We start from the raw sequence: 22667 nt of genomic DNA, 5'->3' as shown, positions 1-22667 counted from the left end.
GGTGGCAGAGTTTTATGTTTATAAATTTTCATTTCTTGGTAAGAAAGAGTTGTTAGCATTATTTTAAAAAAAGGGGAAGAGAACCTTTTCCTCTGTGGCAATTTGGCACAGGTGGTAGAGCTGGTCGGCCACTAATCAGAAGGTTGGTGAGTTAATACCTGGCTTGCTATGTTCTCATGATGACATAATGCTTGTATGAATTTGTATATTGAGGCATGTTGTAAGAAAATGAGCAGAAAAGTGCTACACAAGTATCAGTGCAGACCAATTGGGAAAATCAAAGAATGAACTAAAGTATTATTGGGCAAGATGCTGAACCCTGAGTTACCCACAATTCATCCATCACTGCAGTGAGGGTGTATGTGAATGTCAGCTAAATATTTACTTTTAAAATGTGTAGGTGAATGAGACTTGGAGTAGTACATAATTTTTTTAAACATTTTTAAAATATTTTTGTTCTCTTGCTGCACATATTAAAAAAGAAAGCGAAAAATAAGAGTAAAAGCATAACACATGGATAATACTGGATTAAATTTGAGTTTTGAGCAGTTTGTATTGCCCATTTTTGTCATAAAATTCATAATTCCTTTTCCTCTTAAAATTCACGTTACTAAATAAATAAAAAAAAACACTCTATAGTTTTCAGTCAATAAAATTATTTTTAAAAAATGTGATCGTATTGCACAAGTTCATCTTTTGTTAAGATAAGATAAGATAAGATAACCTTTATTAGTCCCACACGTGGGAAATTTGTTTTGTCACAGCAGGAAGTGGACAGTGCAAAAGTTTTGAGGCAAAAATTAGAATACAATAAGAATAAATACAGTACACAACTGTACAGAATAGAATAAAATACTATATACAGTAGAATAAAATAAAATAAATATACAATAAGATAAAAATAGAATACAAATACAAATACTATATACAACTGAGTAAAAATCTTAATGTTAATCTTAATGTTAATTTTGAATTATTTCTTAATTTAAAAAACGTTTTCCCATTCATGTTTCGGCCCGTTATAATACGGCTGCATCACTCGGAGGAAGAAGAATCATAGTGAACAGGAAGTACATCTCAGCCAATCAGCTTCTGCAAAGCGTCCTAAGCTGACGTCAGCCCGGTACCCATGAACAACCGGTAGCGTTGAAGATAGTATGGTCTCCTGTTGTTTGTAGTTTTCTTCTTTTTAACGCCCCTGTCCAACGTGCAAACATCATGACTTTCGATGTTAGGAGGTGAGTACGGGGGGCTTCCGGTTCTTTGTGGCGGGATATGAAGTGGAAAGTGGTGGTGGTGGTGGTGGTGGTCTGCTGTCTGTGAGCTCTAGATGAATTAACAGTTGGCTCAGCATCACATGCTACTGAGGCAGCCAAAGTTATCACAATGATGTGTTGCGTTTGACATGAGCGAGCTCAGTTTTTTTTAAAAAAGAAACATTTTTTTATGCACGGGTTTTTCGTTAAGTCGCCGCAGTGATGCTCGGGTTTTTGTGTGGGTTCGTTTTTTTGCGCATGTGCAAATGTCCTCGACCAGCTTTGCCAGACGTGAGCCCGATTACAATCAGCACGGTTGGTTTGGTTTACAAAAGAAACTGTGTAGCACGTTCAGTACACAAACATCAAAACACTCAGTCATTAGCCACCAATAAACAGTGAAACCGGAACACAGCCATTGCAGAGCCATTCAAGCTATTAATCTGCAACTTAAACTTGTTTGCCACACTTTCTCTACAGGGCTGTTAAACCTATCAATAGAGTACGGCCAGTTAGAATAAAAAAACAGGTTATTTGCATTGCCCATTTGCATAATGCTCACTCCTGTTTGCCAGTGCCAAGACAAATTTAGTAAGAACACATTTTGAGCCAGCCTTTAGATTTTGAATGGAAATCTGCCATATCCACAGTCACAACTGTTAAGTTCACAGAGATGAAACTTCACACATTTATACAGAGTCTAAAATGGTATCTGATAAACTCAACTGCAGCGTGTTCTGGAAACTAATTAAACACATACAAAACGTATCTCTTCAGAGGCTCTGAATAAGTAATGTATTACTTTTGCAGTTATTATGTTGCTCACCAGACCCAACAAAAGTTCCTAACAGTATTTTAACAAAGCAGCTGCTATATTGAAGAAAAACATTTAGCAAAGTCAAAAACAAAATATCTTCTATGTATTTTATTTTGACAGCAAATTAAGTTGTAAAGTGCTTGTACTTGTTAATAATATTTATGTTTCCTGCCTGTGGATTGCAGTGTTACATTTTGGGCTTATTCAAGTGCCTTTTAGTTGTTTGTCTGTTGGTTTCTTACCATCTAAATTTAAAAAAAATTCTCAAAACACTATCTTTGACACACACAATTAATGTAGCACAATATTTGAGTATGGACTGGGTCTAACCGAGCACTCAAAGTGCCTTTTATTGTAAATGGTAAATGGCCTGTATTTGTATATAGCTTTACTTAGTCCCTATGGACCCCAAAGCGCTTTACACTACATTCAGTCATCCACCCATTCACACACTGGTGATGGCAAGCTACATTGTAGCCACAGCTGCCCTGGGGCACACTGACAGAGGCGAGGCTCCCAGACATTCTGACCACCACCAGTCTCTTGAGCCACGATCGCCCCTTACTACAAGCTTTAGTCACCCATTCACACAGTGCTTTGTTCTATGCCATCTGGAGGAGTATGGGGTTCACTCCCTTGCCCAAGGACGTTTTCGCAACTTTACCATGACCTTCCGAATAGCAGATGACCCGCTCTGTCTCTTGTGCAGAGCTTGTGCAGTTAATCTTACCAGGGAGCCACATTTAGGGCCTAATTGTAACATTAATTCTTACTGGTAGCAGTTTATAAAGAGAGAAAGTTCATATTGAGCAGAATTGAGTTTGGCTTACTAGCGCAACAGTTACAGTTTCTCACATGGACCCTAGGGAAAATCAATTGCCCATCCCAGGTCCTGAGCCACAGCTTCCATTAGTAAATGTGATGTCATTTGCTGATAGGTCAATAGGAACCAACAAGGCTCATATGTGACAATGTTTCAGCTAATCCTCCCAGCTCTATTTAATGTGAAGTAATCACAGTTTTCAGATAGCTGTATAGCTGTGCTGAATGTTAACGCAGAAAAATCGGACAGATTGATGAAAATGATCAACAGCACGGTCAAACTGGAAATCAGTGTCTGTCATCTTTTTCCAAAGATTACAGCTGTGTTGTGCTGACAGAATGATTTTACTACAGAAGAAAAAACCCTCTCGATGAACTGTGTGTCACAAGAGGTCAGATTCTCATCGTTGGATGCTTTGCTTGATGCCTCGATCATACAAAACCCGCATTGCAACAGCTAGAAAAGGCTTGAGTAACTGTTTCGAGGTGTTGTCCTTTCAAAAATACTGCAGGGTTAGTCACCAGCGTGAGGGTGTGTAACACTTTTTGGCTACCATAGATTGCACCATCCACAAAAGTAGGATGTATTCTCAGAATGTGCAGGTTATTTATTTCAAAGCGCACAACAAATAAGCTAAAGTGCGAAGCTGGTGTTTTTCTGCCTTTATGTTCATAAATCTAATGAGCAAAAATAATAAGGTGCTAATTTAAAATTTAAAACCTAATTGCATGTACACATTTTCATTTCTTTTAAAAAAAAAGACACACAGCTTTCCTCAAAGAGTTACTTGTGTATTTGTTAGGGACTATTTTAAGCTCTGGATTAATGTACAGTTGGTGTTCTAGGTTTTTTTTTTTTTCCAGCAGCAGGATGGTGTACACATATACGGTCTTGTGTTCCCCTTCTAATATGTGGTAGTAAATTTCTAGGTTTGGTCTTTTCTAGAAATGCGTATCTTTCTCAGCTGCTGTAGATTGACATTTCAACAGTAATAAAGTTCTTCCACAAATGCCAACTTCCAACAATGAGGATCATCTCATTCAGGATGACCGAACAGCGTCACTGAAGGAACGAGTGAATCACCGAAAGGCTTTTATGCCCAAGTTTAATGTCCTTTAGATTATGTCATTTATTGGCACAAGGACATTTTGTGTTAGCCAACCCGATGATCTGCTGTGTTTATTACATGGTCACTTTAGAGGCTTAATATGGATTCTCCCTGTTTTTTCAATAATTGCAGTAATGACTTTATCGTAACAGCAGTTGGGTTACCTACGTAAAGAGAGAAGTATTGCTTATATTCTGTGGTGTAAGGTGTGAAAAGAAGAACCTTGATCGTCTGTAATGTGGGTTTACTCGGCTATACATGGAACAAACTACTGACTCACCGTGAGTCATTTGCGAGATTCGGCTTATTTATTTAAGACCCTAGAAAAGTAGGCTTGTGTTTTCGTGTCATGGTGTTAACAGTTAGATGCTGGTACATCATGTCCTCCCTAATCACATAACATCTGAGCAGTGAGATGTGACGGAAGGAGATGTGTTGACTGTAATTCAGGAAATTACGAATGTAAGTGGTACACTGAGATGTGAACCCTTGAACCTCATCATAAATATTCATGAAGTGTTCTGAGTAGAGATAGTTTGATAAAACCACAGTGTCGCACAGGTTAAAAATACATATACTGAAAGTTTATGTCAGTCTTTTTTTTTTTTTTTTTTTTTTAACACTTCAGTAAGTGTATAGTCATGTTTTTCTTTAAAGTATATTTTCTTTAATTTTAAATTTTAAATATTTTTTAAATTGCTGACTTTAAAAGGTTTAACTTTATAAATTGTACTTTATTATTATAAAGTTACTGACTACATTTTGAAGCTGCAATCAAGGAAATAAGAAACTTTTTAACCAGTTACTTTAAAAGTCGAAAAGCCTGCAGCTCTGCTCTGCTCTGGATTCCACTCTTTATGTTCTCGGATTAGTTCTCCACACTCTGGACTCTCTACTCAGTTCAGCTACGGTTCCCCCGCTGCTCTGCACAGCAGGCGACCCACGTGTTTCCATGTGTCCACAACCTGCTCTGTCACTACTCAATATTCCATCCAGTCAGCCGGCAGTAATTACTTCTGCTAGCCACTACGATGATGATAACAGACGGCTAGTGTAGCTAATTACAAATCATTAAACTGCTTAAGTTAACATGTGTGACAACCAGGTTAACATTTATGCTAACTGTTTAATACTTGTTGAAGCTTTACTAGTGTCTGAAGTTTCTCCTAAACTGTTGTTTAGTGTAATGAACATATTAATTTTACTAATGAATTCATTAACCTTTGTCACCTCAGAGTGAACACATTGTAGGACTGCTTTAAAATGTTACAATAAGTCTGTTTTAAAAAAAAAAAAAAAAAAAACAAAACTGAAATAGTTTAGCTGTGAGGCAGTAAACACAACTCATTTTGGTTACTGTCAAGTGAAAGTTGTGTGTTGTGGCCTTATCTATTATTGTCCTTTTGTGGTATAATCTTAAATCAGACCTTTATTTACCTACCCCTGGTTTGAAGTGCGGGACACTGTGAAACAGCGGTGTTATTCCAGTAGGATGACATGATCACAGTATGTTTTTACTTTAATGTCAAAGCAAAATGACATACGTGAGCGAGGAAGCGTGTCTGCCTGCAGCTCATTGCTTTTAACTAGTGAATAGTGTGGTTACATGGGTCACCTTTTAAAATCAGATGATGTGTAATTCGAAATACTTGAGCCAATATTGTATGTGGAGTCAGTGATAGTGATGTCATATTGTTCTTTTTTCTTTTTTTTCAACACCTTCAACTGTTAAAAACAAAGTTTTATTATATAGATAGATATCTATCTATCTCCACAGATACACATGTAGTTTTTATAAGGGGAATTTATAGCTTTTGTTTAAAGAAAAAAAATAAAAAATAAAAAATCCTGTCCACGTAAGCAATGCTATGGAAACTATCTCAGGCCTTATGAAAATACAAGAACTAATGTCATGCATTGTCAGGAGCACAAAAGTAGTGATAAAACACTAGTTGTATGGAAATGCTAGCCAATCAGAAGCCTGACTTAAAAAAAAAAAAAAAAGACGGTAAAGGCTCACACATTTGACACTGAAAGACAACAAGGAGTATTTTAAAAGCTCAGTTTACATGTGTACAGAAGGCAAAAATGCATAGAAAAAGGTCAATTTTCTAAAATACATGTGCATGTAGCTGAACTGTTTCTCTAATTAAGCTGAAAAAAAACCTGTATTTGTATAAACAAGAATAATCCAAATATATTCCAGATGAACTTCCTTTATGCAAAATGATCCTTTCCTGCCATAATGCTGAACTTGACAAACTGCACAACTTGCATATTCATAAAATGAGCTCAGTTGTTTTACGTTCTTATCAGTGGCTGAATACATTTCTCGAACATCTCTGTTCCAAATAATACCACTATGACCACAATCTGCCTTCAGCTTTAGTCTACTCATACCATCTACACCGCAGAATGCGTAAGTAATACTTGAATAAACTCCAAAGACGTGGAAAAGACTAGAACTTGACTTACAAGGCCTTCACATGGTGGGGATGTATATCATTTTGCTCCACCTATCAGGTTGTTTTATGTGAGGAAAGGCAGTGCACATTATCTATCTACATTAGTATGGATGTATACTGTGATGATATACGCATAGAGGAATGCTGAATGAGAGTTTTGGGATCTAGGAGTGCTTCACATTAAAACAAAGGCGTTAAAACAGGAGGTTATGCAACATCGAGAGAAGAAACAGAGGTGGATTACAGGAAGCCCACCCTCATACTTCCTCCCCGGCCCTGCATTGCATTAGCTGTGATTATTTTTCTGGACGCTCTAAGTGGAAGAAATGTAGACAGATGTGATTGTTTTGGTAGGAGACGGCTAAGGAGAGTTGAGTGGGGAGATCGGGGTGTGGGAGGAGTTTGCACAGTCAGCCAAAAGATTTTTCACTGCCCAAAAAGGACAAGCGCAAGAAGTCCTGAACCGAAATAGTTTTGGTGTTGAGTAGCAGATTTTTTCTCCTTCCTTTTTCTAGCTTCCAAAATTGGCAAGAACAGTATTTCACAAGCAGAGTCGATTGTGTCAGGTGGAAATGATCTTCCCATCTCTTAAACCCTGATTTACGAGCAGTTTAAGAAAGGTATTTTTAGAAATATCCAAAAATGTTAAACTGAGGATTTTACCGAGAGTAAATCAGCAGTTCTTATATCCACTTACTGCCAAGAAGATGAAACCATATGATTTAAATTTGTCGGTGAACTTGTGTTTATGTTTCTGTGTGTGTTTTTGTTGGCTTTGTGTATGTGTGGAGTGTTAGACCTTTGTTGGGGTCAGTTCATAATTACAGAGCAGACATTCAAAGGAAGAGGTGTAACCCTGTAAAAGTGCGCGTGTGTGTTTGTATGTGTTGCGGTTGGCCGTCTGGATCTGTTATATATAATGGCGGACGTCCAAAGCTAAGATTCCACCGCGCTTCTGTAATATCGCAAGGCATGATGGGTACAGAATGTGCAACGTTTTTCAGCACATAATATTTACATTTGCTATATATTTCTTTTTGTCTCTCCTCAGATTTGATATCTACAGGAAAGTGCCAAAGGATCTCACCCAGCCAACATACACAGGAGCTTTCAGTGAGTAGTCCTTCACTCACAGGCCAAAGTTATGAGCATCTACTTTAAGGTTTTCATTTTTTTGTAATTTTTTTTTGGGGGGGGGGTTTGTTCCACATATGTGAAAGGAATTCCTGAATCTTGCTTCTATAAATGGAAGATGCAAAATGTGGCAAAAATAAGATGTGAGACGTAATCACTTTTTCCAGTGAAAGTTAACTGAAAAGGTCATCCTTCGTGACTGTACAGCTGCTTGCAGTAGTTTGACATCAGCCAAAACACTCGTTCTGACTGCTCTGGCTGCTGGTAGCAAAATCTGCCTCTGCAGGACTTAGAGTGAGAATTAACACAAACCAAAGTGTAAAGGCGAGAAACCATATTTTGAACAAATAAGATGGCATGTGTTAATGTTTGTGCCATAGGTGCTTAGATTTGTGTGTATGGGCTATCTTTGTGCTGATTAAGGCTACGTCTACACTAATGCGTTTTCGTTTTCTCTCCGTTTTGGCCTCCCATCCACACTGAGACGGCGTTTTGAAAACGCTCTCGAAAACGAATACATTTGAAGACGGTGCGTTTGCGTCGCAGTGTGGACAGTGAAAACGTAGACTTTCTAAAAATGATGATGCATTTTAGTCATGTGATGCAGTCATGTGACCAATTAAACAAAGATAGCAGAGGGCATTATACAGCAGTTGTTTTGTTTGCTCTCAATTTTCACAGCCCTATTAAAGATTAATATCAGTTTGTACCAAGGTTATTATCGTTAATGAAAACTAACGAAATAACGAAAACTAGAAGTGAAAAAATATTTTCATTAACGGAAATAAAAATAAAAACAAGACTTTGCAAAAAAAGGAAAACGAACTAAAACTGTAATGAGTGTTCACAAAACTAACTAAAATTAACTGAATTTATAGCAAAAATGTGTTTAGTTTTCATTGATGTGTGTGTGTGTCATACAATAGTCTAGGGTGAAAATGAAGTTTAGTTTCCAGGTTTTTTTTCTTGCTGTGTCTCATTATGCCAGCAGGTGGCAAGTACGTTAGTCGAGTCGTCTGTGTTGCTGCTCCGTCCCACGCAGAATCGTGTCAGCAAAAGTCGGGAGAAATCGCTACAGTCCAATTTCAGATTACTTTGAATATGATTGTGTTTTAGATAAAAGCAAGGGTCTTGTAATGGAATGAGACAAATTATGCGGTGCATTTCTAAAGGGGAAAAAAAAATCCCACAAACCTTAAAGTGCACTTGAAAAGCTCGCACAAGAAGGCTAACCTAGCTTACCTTGAGAAGGTAAGGGAGCACGCCCAATCCTCATCCCCAGAAACAGAAGTTTGCCCCAGGCAAGGCAGCGTGATGCATCCCAAGAGAACTCCACAAAAAACATTAATGCAGTGCTTCCAACAGCGACCCAATGGCTGCTAGTTGGTCAATTCGCAGGAACATCACAAGCGAGAGGAAGCGTTGGTGAATATGTTTATTGAGCCTGGGATATCTACACAACTGTGTGAGTCAGTTGCCTTCCAAAAGTTTAGCAAATCACTTGAACCAAAATTACGAAGACCCAGTGCTGCAAGAGTTAATAGTCTCATTGGGGCCAAGATATATCTTTTATAGTTGCCTGGTATCAATGGTTGTTCATCTGCCCTAATTTTATTTATTTTTTTAATAACCCATAGGTTCCCTATAGGTGGGAATGCGAGTTGTCTGTCACTGTGTGTTAGCCCTGTGACAGACTGGCGACCTTTCCAGTGTGCAGGGTATGGTAGCTGGAATAGCAACATACCCAAGGATAAGCAGAAGATAAAAATAAAAACTAAACTAAACTAGCAAACAAATGGTAAAAACTAATTAAAACTGATATAAAATTGAAAATCTGAAGTCAAAACTAAATAAAAATAAAAACTAATGAAAATTGCAAAACTATTAGCTTTTCTTCAAATTATTTAATTCTCACTCGCTCTTGCTACTTTGTACTTCTGTGTTACTCGCAGCAACAACTCCACCTCATTGTCAGTCCATTTAAAAAATTTTCCTCAACCTTTTGCTGCGATGTTTCAAAGAGCCGGAAAGTAAATAAACGGCTGACAGAAATGAGGCAGGCCAAATCATCTGGCGCTTCACGCATGCGCAGGACTGGAACGTAAGCGTTTTCGGCCGTTTTAAAGTGGACGCACAACTCTGTGAAAATGACTGAAAACGCTAGTGTGGACGCGGAGTGTTTTCAGTAGAAAACGCCATTTTCAAATCTATCCGGGCTAGTGTGGACGTAGTCTAAAGGCCTCAGCTTATTTCCATAGTAGAGTCAATCAGTTCACTTTAGTGTAAATGTCAGTGTTTAATTTCAGTGTAGCTTTTAGTAACTTTAGTATTAATATTTTAGTAGTTCAGAATAGGTGTTGCAAAATGAACACAGCACTTTTTGATTATAGTTGACTCACAATTATAGACATCTCAAATGAAATAAAGGTATGCAACAAAGTAGAACTACAACATACTATTTTTGTTCACTATAATAAAAAGAACTTGCTCAACTTTACATAAAAAAAGAAAAAAAAAAGTAGAAACATACTAATTGTTGAATATCAGAGCTGCTAAAAACTATTTTTTTTTAAGCTAAGCTGTGTAAGCAGGGCTAACCTAGCATCATTTATCCTCTTGGCTTGTTCACCTGTTTAGTGATTCACTTTTTTAGCAATAGTTAATTGAAGTATATTAACAGGAACATTTGCTTGTCATTAATCAACCAGACTGAATCAACCAGAAATAAAAAAAAATAACTTTCATCTATAGCTAGCCCATCTTTATGCTAATTACATTCTAGCTCTGGCATACAATACACCAGCTAGTTAAAACACACACACTTTAATCCAAAGTTTGTTTTTGGAGGCATAATGGACTTTGTATTTTTTTTTAACATAGAGCACTGTACAAAGCTCTGAATCCACCACACATTGCTTTATATTTTGCATGGAAAGTGGGTGCAGTAATTCTAACGAGACACTCACTGTTGTACCTTTCTCCAAACGGTCGGGTGCGAGAAGTAGACTGAAAATATGTGACAAATGTGCAGCCAATGTCCAGTGAAAAGCATAGAAAGACCTTCAGAAAGCCTGAGGAACTATTGTTCTCTTACAATAAAGTCTGGCTCCTTGGAGTTAAAATACAAAGAAATTAACAGTGACTCGAGACTGTTGCACAGTACTTTATTTTGATTACTCTGTCTTTAAACCGCCTCATTCTTAACTCAAAATGACATTTGAGTGCTAGCAGGGCTTCACAGTCTGTAACCTTCTTCTTCAGCTTGAACATAAAAAGTAAATAGAATCAGATGCCAGTCCCTGCTCTGGGAGGCAGATGTTTAGGAAAACGATGACAAGTAATTGTGATTCAAGTACTTCCCTTTTGTCAGCACAGAGGTATGCTCTTATGTAAAAAGCAAACAGCTTGGTGCAGTACCTGTTTTAGCACATCTGGTATGACAAAAATGCTAATAATCATGCTGTGTCATAGTCACTGGCACCTCAGGAGTCCTCAGTGGAAATCTGACTGCTTTTTCCTGTCAGGTCATGAGTTGTCCTACTTGTCATCAATAAGTCATTGTGTAATCAGGGGCTATATTGATTATTCACTGCTTGATAGAAGACAAGAGCTCTGATGACACATTTTTGGCAGCAGTCTTATTCATTAGTCAGCTGACAAAGACACATAGTAGGAAAACTGTCAACAAAACTCATGACACAGTGGATAAACTAAAAGTGTTATTTCAGTATTGGACCCTTTTAAGGCAGAGAAAAATAATTTTCTGTATGGAAAGCAGAAAGAAGTTACTAAAGTTATACACTAACGTTTCCACCCAAGAGGAAATGGATATAAGTTTTTCCTGCACTCAGTTAACTCCCTTCCTGTCTCCATCCGCTGTCTAGGGATGACGCCACTGGTTAGATTGGGATATTAGAAACCTGTTAATGCTTCATCCACAGCAGGCCGAATAACATTCAGGTCACGGTGGCAAAAAAGAATCAGAGCCTGCCTTTTCACAAAAGGCCAAATATTTGACCCTCATCTGCTTTTGTTGCCCCAGGGCACATTCTGCAGGGCTCAGTTTACCCTAAACAAAAGCTCTGTTTGGCCACTGTGGTTTCTGGAACTACTCACGTTTTGGATTTAATGTAACAGTCTCTTGTTTGTCAGATTTTTCTCTCTTGGTATTTGTGTGGTTTTTTTTTGCCCAGGCTGGTGTGGAAAAAAAATAAAATAAAAAATCAAATTTGCCTGTGCTATGTGGGGAAAATGAGCCTTAGAAGGAACAAAGATGTAACAAAAAAGCCACATCTGATTGCATAAATAGGGCTAGTTTCAAATGTCAGTGACTGATTCATGGTGTTATTGTAGCCGATTCCTTTGTGTCACAGTCCAAAGAATGTCCGAGCTGTCCGGATAAGCTGGAGCGTAAATGGAAGACAGTCATGTCATGTCTTTGTAAATCATTTCGGGGTGTCAGTATTTCCATTGTGAGACTATTAAAAATCACTCATCTTTAGTAATCATCGTCCTATATTGCATCCTTTGAAGGCAGGGAAAACTTACTGTACAAGTTTTTTAATGAACCTGAATTCGTAATCTATGTGTCACAGTGACACTCCCTTGTTTGTTGGTTAAATATTACCTTATGTAAAGCTTCCTCCAGCCGCAGGTCCGCCTGTGACGCCCTGCTAAACCACAAGGTCACGTGACTGTGCGAACCTAGGAGACGGTTGCCACGTAAACATGCCTCACCTGCTGAGCGAGAGCTTTCTAACCAAGGCTCTCACCATACCAGATAGACCACAGACACAGATCAGTTCCTTCCATATTTATCTTAGTAAACACATGGCCACTCTTTTATTTGACTCTTCGGCTGATTAGTTTGGCACATGGAGGGAAGCGGACGACCTGGCTGCTTCTCCTTTAGTGTGTTTTTAAGCTTAGGCTTTATGTCGGCACAAAGACACTGAACAGTTAAAGTTAATTTTTCCTACTTTGGTTTCTGCTCAGCCTCTTTTGTGGAAGCCATTTTTGGTCTGGGTGACTGTCAGTGTGTGAGTTTAAGGAAGCCTAAAATGTTGTTTGTAGGGCTTACTAAGGCGTAGCATGAGATCACCTCTCTCAAAGAAGAAATGCTGTAATGGCCGCCTGCTGTGCTGGTATTTAATGTGTAATTACTGTAGGAGGTTCTTTAAAAGAAAGAAAAAACAACATAATGGGAGGGCTAACACTGTCAGTAAAACTGCTATTTAGGGATTTATTTTTTTAGCTGCTGTGATTTCATTAATACCAATAGCTTACGTCAGCCGTTCCTTAAGACCCAGTCAGTCCAGATCATTTGACTTGCATCATTCTGTGTAAAGCTTGTGTAACTTCTATGTGAAAGAAGTGATATATGAGACATCACCAGTGACCTAGGTTTGAACAGTGTCTTCATTCTGACTTTCTTCCTCTTTGCCCACAGTTTCCATCCTCTGCTGTGTCTTCATACTCTTCCTCTTCCTGTCTGAGCTGACGGGATTCATAGCCACTGAAATGTAGGTACTGCCGCTCGTCTGTAATATCCTCCGGCTGAAACGCACAGTTCCCTGGTTACCACGCAGGCACAAACAGGGACTTAATTATGAATGTCAATGCCCTCATTATGATGTATTCTGCCCAGCCAGTGTTATAACCAATGAATGGAGTCAAATTTGTGACAGGAAATTGGCTTTGTGCATGCGTCAGCCTCTTGGCAATGTGTAATAAGCGATGACTTGGTAAGGGTGTGACCGAAAGGAAATTACACCGGCAGAGATACACAAATGCTCTCTCCTTGCAATTTGGCAGAAGATGAGTCCCCTACTATTAAAGTGGCGCACAATAGCATGACGTCGAGGGAGAAAAGTGTCTTTTTCTAATGAAAATACCACATTTCTTTAAATTAAAAGTTGATTTTCTGTTCTAACCATCTCTAACCTTTCTTTTCTCCATCCATTGCAGTGTAAATGAACTGTATGTGGATGATCCCGATAAAGACAGTGGTGGGAAGATAGAAGTGAGTTTAAACATCAGTTTGCCAAACTTACACTGTGATTGTGAGTATATACATATATACAAATATCTATTTCTTTGCATTACATCTTCTGTTTCTGTATTTTTTTCTTCCGCACTTTGTAAGGCCTCTTTTAACAGTTTTTCCCCTTTATCTGACTCATGCTTACTGTGTGCCCTGTCATTTAACCTGTCATATTAGCAAAGGATAAACTATCCCTTAGATAAAGAAACAGACTCTCAAAACTACAGTGATGTGCAAATGTCTTGAGCAAGCCCTCAGTTCTTTATTAGTTCATATGATTTTTTTTTTTTTTAAAACCACTTAGCGCTGACCTATGAATCATTCGAGTATAGAAAAGGCACAATTTAACAATTCAAGGGACAAATCAGCTATTTTGTGTCCACGCATAACAGAAACTTAAAATTTTTAGCTTTAAAAATAGCGGTTAATCAGCATCAAAGACCTGACACAGGATGCGTCTGGACCTTCAGTTGATCCATTTACTCTTCACTGAAACTTCAATGGGCTCGGTGAAAGGGTGTGCTCTCAAGAAGCCATTATTAATGATGATAAAGAGGGAGAAAAGCCTGAGGTATACCAAATTCCACAAGAATTGGACTGAAAATCAATGGCAACGAGTCTTATAGAGTGATGAATCTAAATTTGAATTATTTTGAGAATATTGTGAGAATTGATGGAATTATAAATGCAGAAAAGTCTCATAAGATTTTGATTTACTATACAGTATCATCTGGAAAGTGTTGATTGGCAACAGCTTTATATTTCAGCATGTTAGTGATCCCAAACACACTGTCAGTGCAGTAAAGGTGTAGGTGGAAAGAAAAAAACACAATGAAACAGCTTCAGTCAAGGATTGCCCACCACAGAGCCTGGACTTCAGCATTTTTGAAGCAGCGTGGGATCATTTTGACAGAGAACAGAACAAAAGGTAGAAACATCCAAAAAAAGAGAACTATTAGACGATCTGTCTAAGAGAGTTCAGGCTGTGTGAATGAATATTGACTTCCCACCTCATTAGAACTGTTTTTGCCATATAATACTGTATTTCCATATATGTTTCAGTAACCTGCTGCATCTATTTTCCATTTTCCTAGCAAAATGTAAAGAAATGAGGCATGCTTTAGAACATTTCACAATACTGCATTGGCAGTTTTGGTCTGGCATGCTCGTAGATAAGACGAGAGCATCCTCTGCATCTCCTGTTGAATCTCATGCTGCCACACAGATGTGATCTGTGTTTCACATTAAGTCGCCTCTACTGGCTCGTACCCTGCGCTCAGATGTCTGTGGAACGTGCGATTGAAGGGTGCCAGGTCACTTTTGTGCTCCTCATGCCTTCCCCCAGCCCCTCCTCTAAATCTATGCCAAATGACAAATCACTTGCACAAATACACCGGCAGGTCTCGGGACAGCGCAGAAAACTCACACATCGATTCAGCTCGGGCGATATCCAAAAATGGAAAAGCTTATAACTTGCTTGTGTGAAAATTAAGTCCAGATTTGTGCGATAGAGGCTTTGGCACGCAGACACACAGCTGCTGGCCATGTGTTCAGACGAGCTCACTCACTCATGGCATGCCTAAACAAAGGCCGTCCCCCTGCCGTTACTAATGAAAGCTCTTGATGATTGTATGTATAGGTCGTTTTGTTTAATTGCAAAATTGAAGCCCTTTCCCTTCCCCCCTCAAGTTTGGGTCCCACTTAAATACCAGCTCAAACACGTCGGTTTGACCACACAGTGCAGCTGCACGTAATGAGCAGAAATGTTCCTCTCCTCACGAGTTAATATTCTACACAAGTCAATTTTCCAAAGAGTTTGTCATCCGCTGCAAATTTACTTCAAGGAAGAGGCTCTTTCATCATGGAAAACCTGACATTTCCATCCCCTGGTTTTAGCGTTTATCTGCTCTGCTGCTCCAGAGTTAAACATCATCTCTCTTCGGTGACCTTTACCGGTTGCCCCGCCTTGATTTGTGACTTCATGGAAAAGCACATCCGCGTGTAAATAACCTTATACTAACCTCCACTTTCTTTCAACCTGCTTCCAGTCCGAAATGTCTTAAAAAGGAGAAACAACCATCTCTCACTGGCGCATACACACACACACACACGTCACTTATATTTATGCACTGTATTTTGAGATCTGGATAGAGATGGAGAGGGGGGAGAATCCCGTCTTGAATGTCAAAGGTCAGACAGACGGCATGTGGAGGTTTTTAGCACAGATCAAGCAGACATCCCTCTCTCTCTCTCTGTGCACTCGTGGGTGACATAAAATGCAGGCAGGCTCTGAAAATAGGCCACTGCCAATGTGTGCCACCGCAGCCTAAAAGAAAGGGGTGAAGTCTAAATGGAAAAACACCGACATGGGGAGACGGGGGTGATTGGGTATCATAAATGGTCTGATTGTGTGTTTACTCTGTGGGTCACTTTGTGCAGTGATAATCAGATATTCTCTTTTTCTTTTTGAATAAAAAGTGCTTGTTTGGTTTTTCAAAATAAAATAAATAAAACAGCAACAACAAACAGCTGCTCATATTTAACCAGAAGGTGGTGATGCTCCCAGATTGCTGATTTTTGCTGAAACTCATCAATAAAATAAGCAAATATTTGCTTATTTTATAGAGTTAAAAAAAATCACTTGAGTTCATCATTGTTTTCCGGATATCTTAGAGATTAAAGTAATCACTAAAACAAATAAGTCTCAGAAAAACTGTCAATGTTTTTTTTTTTTTTTTTTTTTGTTGATTCCCTTCTGTTGTTTAACAAAACGATTTATTGGCCGATCGTCCTCGCACTCGTCTGAGTTTGTTTCTTTGCTTTCAGTGGTGGGTTTGGACATCCAAGATGAGATGGGACGCCACGAGGTCGGTCACATAGAGAACTCCATGAAGATTCCCCTCAACCAGGGTGATGGTTGTCGCTTTGAGGGAGAGTTCAGCATCAACAAAGTAAGACCTCACCTGAGAGTGCGAGAAGCCTAATCCATACATGCTGTGTGAATCACTTATACTACTGCTTCCCTTCAGGAAATTGCAAAACTCTGCTTTTCTGTGCCCAGTAGTTGCACTGTGATGGACTGGGTCGGGCTGATATTTGTATTTTACTGACAAGCAAGCTTGGATTGAATGTCAGCTTGTATATTTGAGTTGGACTCGAGTTAAAAATGGAGATTGCCCCCACTAACCTCTTGGGTCTAAATTGAGTTATGCTAAATTGAGGGTGCTCTTGGATTTAGTTACACCTATCCGTATAATCTAGGCTCCATGAAGCTGTGTTTGTCTCACGTCTGCATCTTGTGCGTCAGTCTTTCCACTGCATTTACAGTGATTAACCCTGCAGTTGAACAATTGACACTCATGCTTGGGGGAGTAGTTGGAAATATGTAAAACACGCGCGGTTGGGAGGCAAGGAACATTTAGTTTCCAACCAAATGCATTCAGGCTCCCTCATTAGCTAACTAAATGTCTTGCAGGTGCTTGTGGTGTTAGGCACAAACCCACCTCAATGTGTTTATTTGTGTTCAGGTACCGGGAAACTTCCACGTGTCGACACATAGTGCCACAGCACAGCCTCAAAACCCTGACATGACCCACACCATCCACAAGCTTGCCTTTGGAGAAAAGCTCCAGGTGGGACACATTTTTATTTTTTTAGATGGAGAAAGTGGAGAAGAATATCTGCAATACGAACACAGATCTTTTCTCTCTTCATTGTCACACAGGTACAGAAAGTCCAAGGAGCCTTTAATGCTTTAGGAGGGGCAGACAAGATGTCATCTAATCGTATGTATCTAGACAGCAAATGTAATAATTATGACCAACTTATGACAGTGCTTACGTACACCATATTGCCAGAAGTATTCCCTTGTCTGCCTTCACACACACATGAAGTTGAGTGTCATCATATTCTTAATCCATCGGGTTTTATATGCTGCCCCACCATTTACAGCTTTAAATCTTCTGGGAAGTTTCCACAAAGTTTAGAAGTGTGTTTATGGGAGTTTTTGACCAGAAGCACATTTGTGAGGTCAGACACAGATGTTGGACAAGAAGGCCTGGCTCACAGTCTTTGCTCAAACTTGCTCATCCATTTCTTTATGGACCTTGTTTTGCACACTGGTATGCGGTCTTATTGGAACAGGAAGGGGCCCTTAGTTCTTAATAGAACTTAAGGGGCTGAGCCCAACTACTGAAAAACAACCCCGAGCCATAATCCCCTCTTCATTAGACTTTACGCTTGGCACGGTGCTGTCAGACAAGTACTGTTCTCCTGGCACAAAAACCCAGACTCGTCCATCAGATTGCCAGAGTCGTCATTCCTGAAAACAAGTCTTCACTGCTCTAGAGTCCAGTGGTGACGTGCTTTACATTACTGCATCCAATGCTTTGCATTGAGCTTGGTGATGTAAGACTTTCATGTGGTTTCTTTGCCATGCAAACCCATTCTATGAAGTTCCCTACACACTGCTGTTGAGCTATTCTGAAGTCCACATGAAGTTTGGGGGTTTGTAGCGATTGACTCTGCAGAAAGTTAGCGACCTTACAAGGTGCTTCATGGTTGATTGCTTATGACTTCCGCTTTGTTATAATACCACTAACAGCTGACTCTGGACTATTTAGTAGTGAGGGAATTTCACGACTGGACCTATTGCAAAGGCAACATCCTATCAAGGTACCACACTTGAATTCACTGAGCGACCGATTTTTAAAATATGTTTGTAGAACATTAAAGGTGATTGATTTTTATATAACTATGACTGTGGGAGTGATTGGAACACCTGAATTCAATGGTTGGTAGGTGAGTGAATACCTTTGGCAATGTAGCTTAGGATGATGTAATGTCACAAGACACTCACTGGACAGAACTACATGGGAACTTGTTTTACAAAGACAGCATTCATCTTGAATACTGAAGATGCTTTGTTTGTCTTATTTAATTAATGTTATGTCTCTTGCAGCTCTTGCTTCACATGACTACATATTGAAGATTGTACCAACAGTGTATGAAGACCTCTCAGGCAGACAGAGGTTCTCTTATCAGTACACAGTAGCCAATAAGGTACCGCATCCCTGCACTCATTAGCTGATGACCTTTTCTCATCATAGAGGCAGCGCGTCCATGTCAGCATACGGCCGGAGCACGTATAGCTCATGTTAACATTGCACTCATCTGAAAGTGAAAGCTCAATCCTAGTGACTGGAAAAACTCTCAAGATGTCAACAAACCATAAAGGAAAAAAAGAAAAAACACTTCCTGGAACTGTGTAGGAAGACAGCTGGGAGTGGAGTGTGGAATAATAACACTGCAGGTCAGCTGTGAAGAAGGGACAATAAGGGCCTGAGCAAAATATTTCCAAAACCTCATTTCCAAAGCATAAATAGTGGTCCAGCTGAGGCCCGCATCCGAGCTTGGACTGCGACATTCTTCTGCGTTGTGTTAAATGTGTTTAATGTGGTCAACATTATTGTGTCGGGCAGTTACTGCAGCACTGATTTTGGAGAAATGGATTTATATATACCGCCTGATAACGTTGTCAGCTCGTAACAATAATTCAATTTACATTGTAGCCTCCTCGAGATTGCTTCATTGGAATAATATTCAGCTGAGATTCATTTTTATTGAATCATTTATGACTGTGGAGTGACTTATTCCGAAACTGATTCTGTAGTGACTCACAAACACCACTGCCACCGCTGTAGATGAGAATATGTGCTGATTTATTTTATAAACGTAATGGGATTAAGTTCCTCACTTGTAATCTTTTTTTTTTTTTTTTTTTCACACACACAGGAATATGTTGCTTACAGCCACACGGGAAGAATTATCCCAGCGATCTGGTTCAGGTACGATCTCAGTCCGATCACAGTGAAGTACACGGAGCGGAGACAGCCCCTCTACCGCTTCATCACAACAGTGAGTAAACACAAAGCCCGCGGCCCCAAAGCTGTTTACAAAAGCTGCTTTTATGTGAATTGCAGGTCTTTCAAGTTCAAGTCCAAAGATCAACTTTTTACTATCCTGTGCAAAAGTCTTGAACCACACCTTATTTCATTATATTTTGCTTTCAATGAGCCAGATATTCTTGAATTGTTTTTAAAGGGCTTAAGTAATAATTTTCCAGCTTTTCTGAAAGTCTTTCACAGTTTTTCTCTGGACTTTGGCTGCTTTTTCACTCATTTTCAGTCGTGTACGTGACCTTTTCTGTTTGTTTGTTATGCCACCTATGAATCATTCAAGGATAGAAAAGGCACCTGACTCAGTGAATGAACTAGTGTTGTGTTTACACATAACAGACAACTCGGCAAATAACATATTTTAAATCGTATCTTTAGGCACTTTGTTTTTATCACAAAAGCACCTTTATTCCAGTTTCTTTAGTTAAGTCTATGAAAAATGTCAAAGATAACAGTTTTTATGCCGTGTGGCATAAAATAGGATTTGCGCAACAACAAAGTGATTCCCAAAGAGCTGGAGACTTAAAAAAAAAATGAGAAAACTGTAGAAATAGATGACAGCAGAAGACGTGTCAGGCATGTTCTGAAGAAATTGACCTGAGAGATACATCTGGCCCTTCAGTTGATTAATCTGCTGTTCGTTAAAGTTGAATTAAAATTTGATCTCAGTGTAAGGGTAGCGGTCAAGAAGCCGTTCTTAAGGAAGGGAAATAAGGAGAAAAAGCTGAGGTATGGCGAATTACACAGAACATCGACTGAAAATTATTTTTTGGTCAGGGGAGTGGTACAACAGTGTCGACAGCCATCTGTAAAACACGGTGGAGGTACTGCCATGTTCTGGGTCTACATTTCAGCCAGTTTTGTTGTAGATCACAAAAAGCAACAGCTTCATGGTTCATTGATCCTAAACAGAAAACATATACGTGGAGAGAAGTCCTGCACTTCCCTTCAGTTATGTTTAGCATTCATGCATTTTAGCTAAATATCTCAGCTTTGTGATTGAACATCTTCACTGCCCAGTAACAGATAGAAAATAAGCCGTTCAAATGTTTGCTAACATGGTTAAGAATAAAGCTGCTGGGTTGATCTCTGATCAAAGCCCCTGGCTAGCCGTTCCCTTCTTTTTCTAGTTTTTGTGCTAACCAAAGTCTAACCATCTTCTGAATGAAGCTTTCGTGTTGTTGGTATGAAACTTAATGACCATTTCCTAACTCTCTGAACTCCCTTTGTCTTCCTCAACTCCCTTTGTCATCGGTGGAATTTTGGCGTAGCCTGTAGCACCTCATCTGAAAGTTTCCTGTTGACTGATAATGCGGTCAGGCTTGAGTTGGCAGCCTGCCTGATGAGCTACACCATTATTCGTCTTGTGTGTTGTTTAGGGTTATCATGACTTAAGGCATGGGTAGGAGATGACTGTGTTTTTAATGTGATCATGAGTCACGGCTCAAGATTGTGAGTCAGCCTACAGCAGGGCTTTTTGTTGGATTCCTATAAATTCCGTGGCGTTGGCGCAGAGCATTGTTTTGATAAATAGGATTAGGCCCAGCTGATATTGAGATTTAAGAAGAAGACATCAAAGCTCTGAAATATGAAGCCTGACAGGATCGTTTTTTCATTTTCTTTCTTTTTTTGTAGATTTGTGCCATCGTCGGAGGGACGTTCACAGTCGCGGGGATCATCGACTCCTGTATTTTCACTGCTTCTGAGGCCTGGAAGAAGATACAGATTGGCAAAATGTCATGATGACTGTTTCCAACCCTCTCCTCACATCTTATTTATAAGTGCAAAGTTGCTAGCCTGTTAGCTAAATCCAGTCCGAAATGACCTCCTTCAGGAGATTGTATCACCTTGTCCATATAAGAGTCTCGGGCACTTGATTTAACTACCAGGCTGCAGGGATGCGTCTGTTTTATTAAAGATCCTCTCGGGCTCCTTCTGCTCCAGTGACGTGAGAATGCTGACTATCACATGTCGGCTTCCTCCATCTTCAGTGTCAGGAGGGGAAAGGGGAGGAGATGATATCTTTTGTTACTGAGTGTGCCAGGGATTCATCCTGTATTTTTTTTTTTTTTCTTTAAAGGTTGCAGCTGATATATTTAGAATGACACGAAAGAATAATAATAGACATCCACATATATTAAATCAAAGGAACATTTTTTTAATCATGGGTATAGGAAATGATATAATTCAGGGAGTAAATGGCATCAAAACAGGATCATCTCAGCCAGATGTGTTGTAAATTAGGAGACCAATTTAGATTTTTGGTCCTCGTGTGAAGGAAGTATTGTCAGGGTTCATAAAACGTGCAGAGGACGGGATGAAATCTAAAGCGTAGTGTGTACAATTAGCATTTTGTGTCATGTAGCGTGGTCTGTCGTTTTTATCTCTAGTATTCCACCTGTGTGCCTTTTGGCTTACTGTTAAACCGTACAGGATCATCACCAGCTCTCTTTGTGCCACTGAAAGCTTTTCAGTTTCTCCTGCTTGTTTCAGTATCAGTGCAGCATTTATCATTGTTTACTTTACAGTCTCTAGTTTCCACTTTATTTCTACTCAGTCTCAGTGATGGCAAAAATATAGTGAATGTCTGTGTTTGTTTGTTTTTCTATTCTCTTTTTTTTTTGTTTATTTACATGGTACATGATTTTTTTTCAAAAATGAATTTTGGTGTGGTTTCAATAAAGGTTTGTTTTTTAAAAGGGAAAAACCTGTTCATCAGAGCCTCTGCTTCCTTTTATTCTGTTGTCATTACAACACTCCCTGTTATGTCAGTGATCATCGCTGAGTTAAAAGCACCTTAAAACCTGTTTTTCTACTCTGAGTACCATCCTTTTCTCTTTAACGCTCAAATTACTGTAATCCCTGCGCTGTCCTCAGAGGTTACGATAAAGGTTACTCTGGTATGATTCGTGTTTCCAAAAAAACCTCAGAAAGTGATCTGTGAACGAGTTTTGGCTTTAAAAATTTTAGGTGTCTTTTTATTTCTTTTAGCTTCTTTAAACTGCAAGAAATGTATTTGTAATAAAAAGTCAAATTATGAAGGCCAGATTATGACTTTTTACCT

At 39.2% G+C, this 22667-nt stretch overlaps 1 protein-coding gene across 1 annotated transcript; it reads left to right on the top strand.

Moving 5' to 3' along the window:
- Positions 1-1058: 1058 nt before the first annotated feature.
- On the top strand, positions 1059-22029 carry ergic1 (endoplasmic reticulum-golgi intermediate compartment 1). The gene is made up of 10 exons (XM_040015509.1): positions 1059-1238; positions 7521-7582; positions 13053-13125; positions 13571-13665; positions 16473-16597; positions 17174-17278; positions 17371-17431; positions 18607-18707; positions 19440-19562; positions 21239-22029. The coding sequence occupies exons 1-10, from the start codon at positions 1219-1221 to the stop codon at positions 21344-21346; spliced, it is 873 nt and encodes a 290-aa protein (XP_039871443.1). The 5' UTR covers positions 1059-1218; the 3' UTR covers positions 21347-22029.
- The last annotated feature ends 638 nt before the right edge of the window (positions 22030-22667 follow it).

The sequence above is a fragment of the Simochromis diagramma genome, unplaced genomic scaffold (assembly GCF_900408965.1).
Source record: "Simochromis diagramma unplaced genomic scaffold, fSimDia1.1 OVJJ01000685.1, whole genome shotgun sequence".
Lineage (NCBI taxonomy): Eukaryota > Metazoa > Chordata > Actinopteri > Cichliformes > Cichlidae > Simochromis > Simochromis diagramma.
The sequence above is the reverse complement of the archived record's forward strand: the minus strand, read 5'-3'. Positions and strand labels throughout refer to the sequence as shown.

Coding starts and splice junctions, on each gene's coding strand:
- ergic1 (XM_040015509.1), top strand. CDS start 1,219: ATGACTTTCGATGTTAGGAG. Junction 13,126..13,570: donor GGATTCATAGCCACTGAAAT/GTAGGTACTGCC, acceptor CATCCATTGCAG/TGTAAATGAACTGTATGTGG. Junction 13,666..16,472: donor GCCAAACTTACACTGTGATT/GTGAGTATATAC, acceptor CTTTGCTTTCAG/TGGTGGGTTTGGACATCCAA.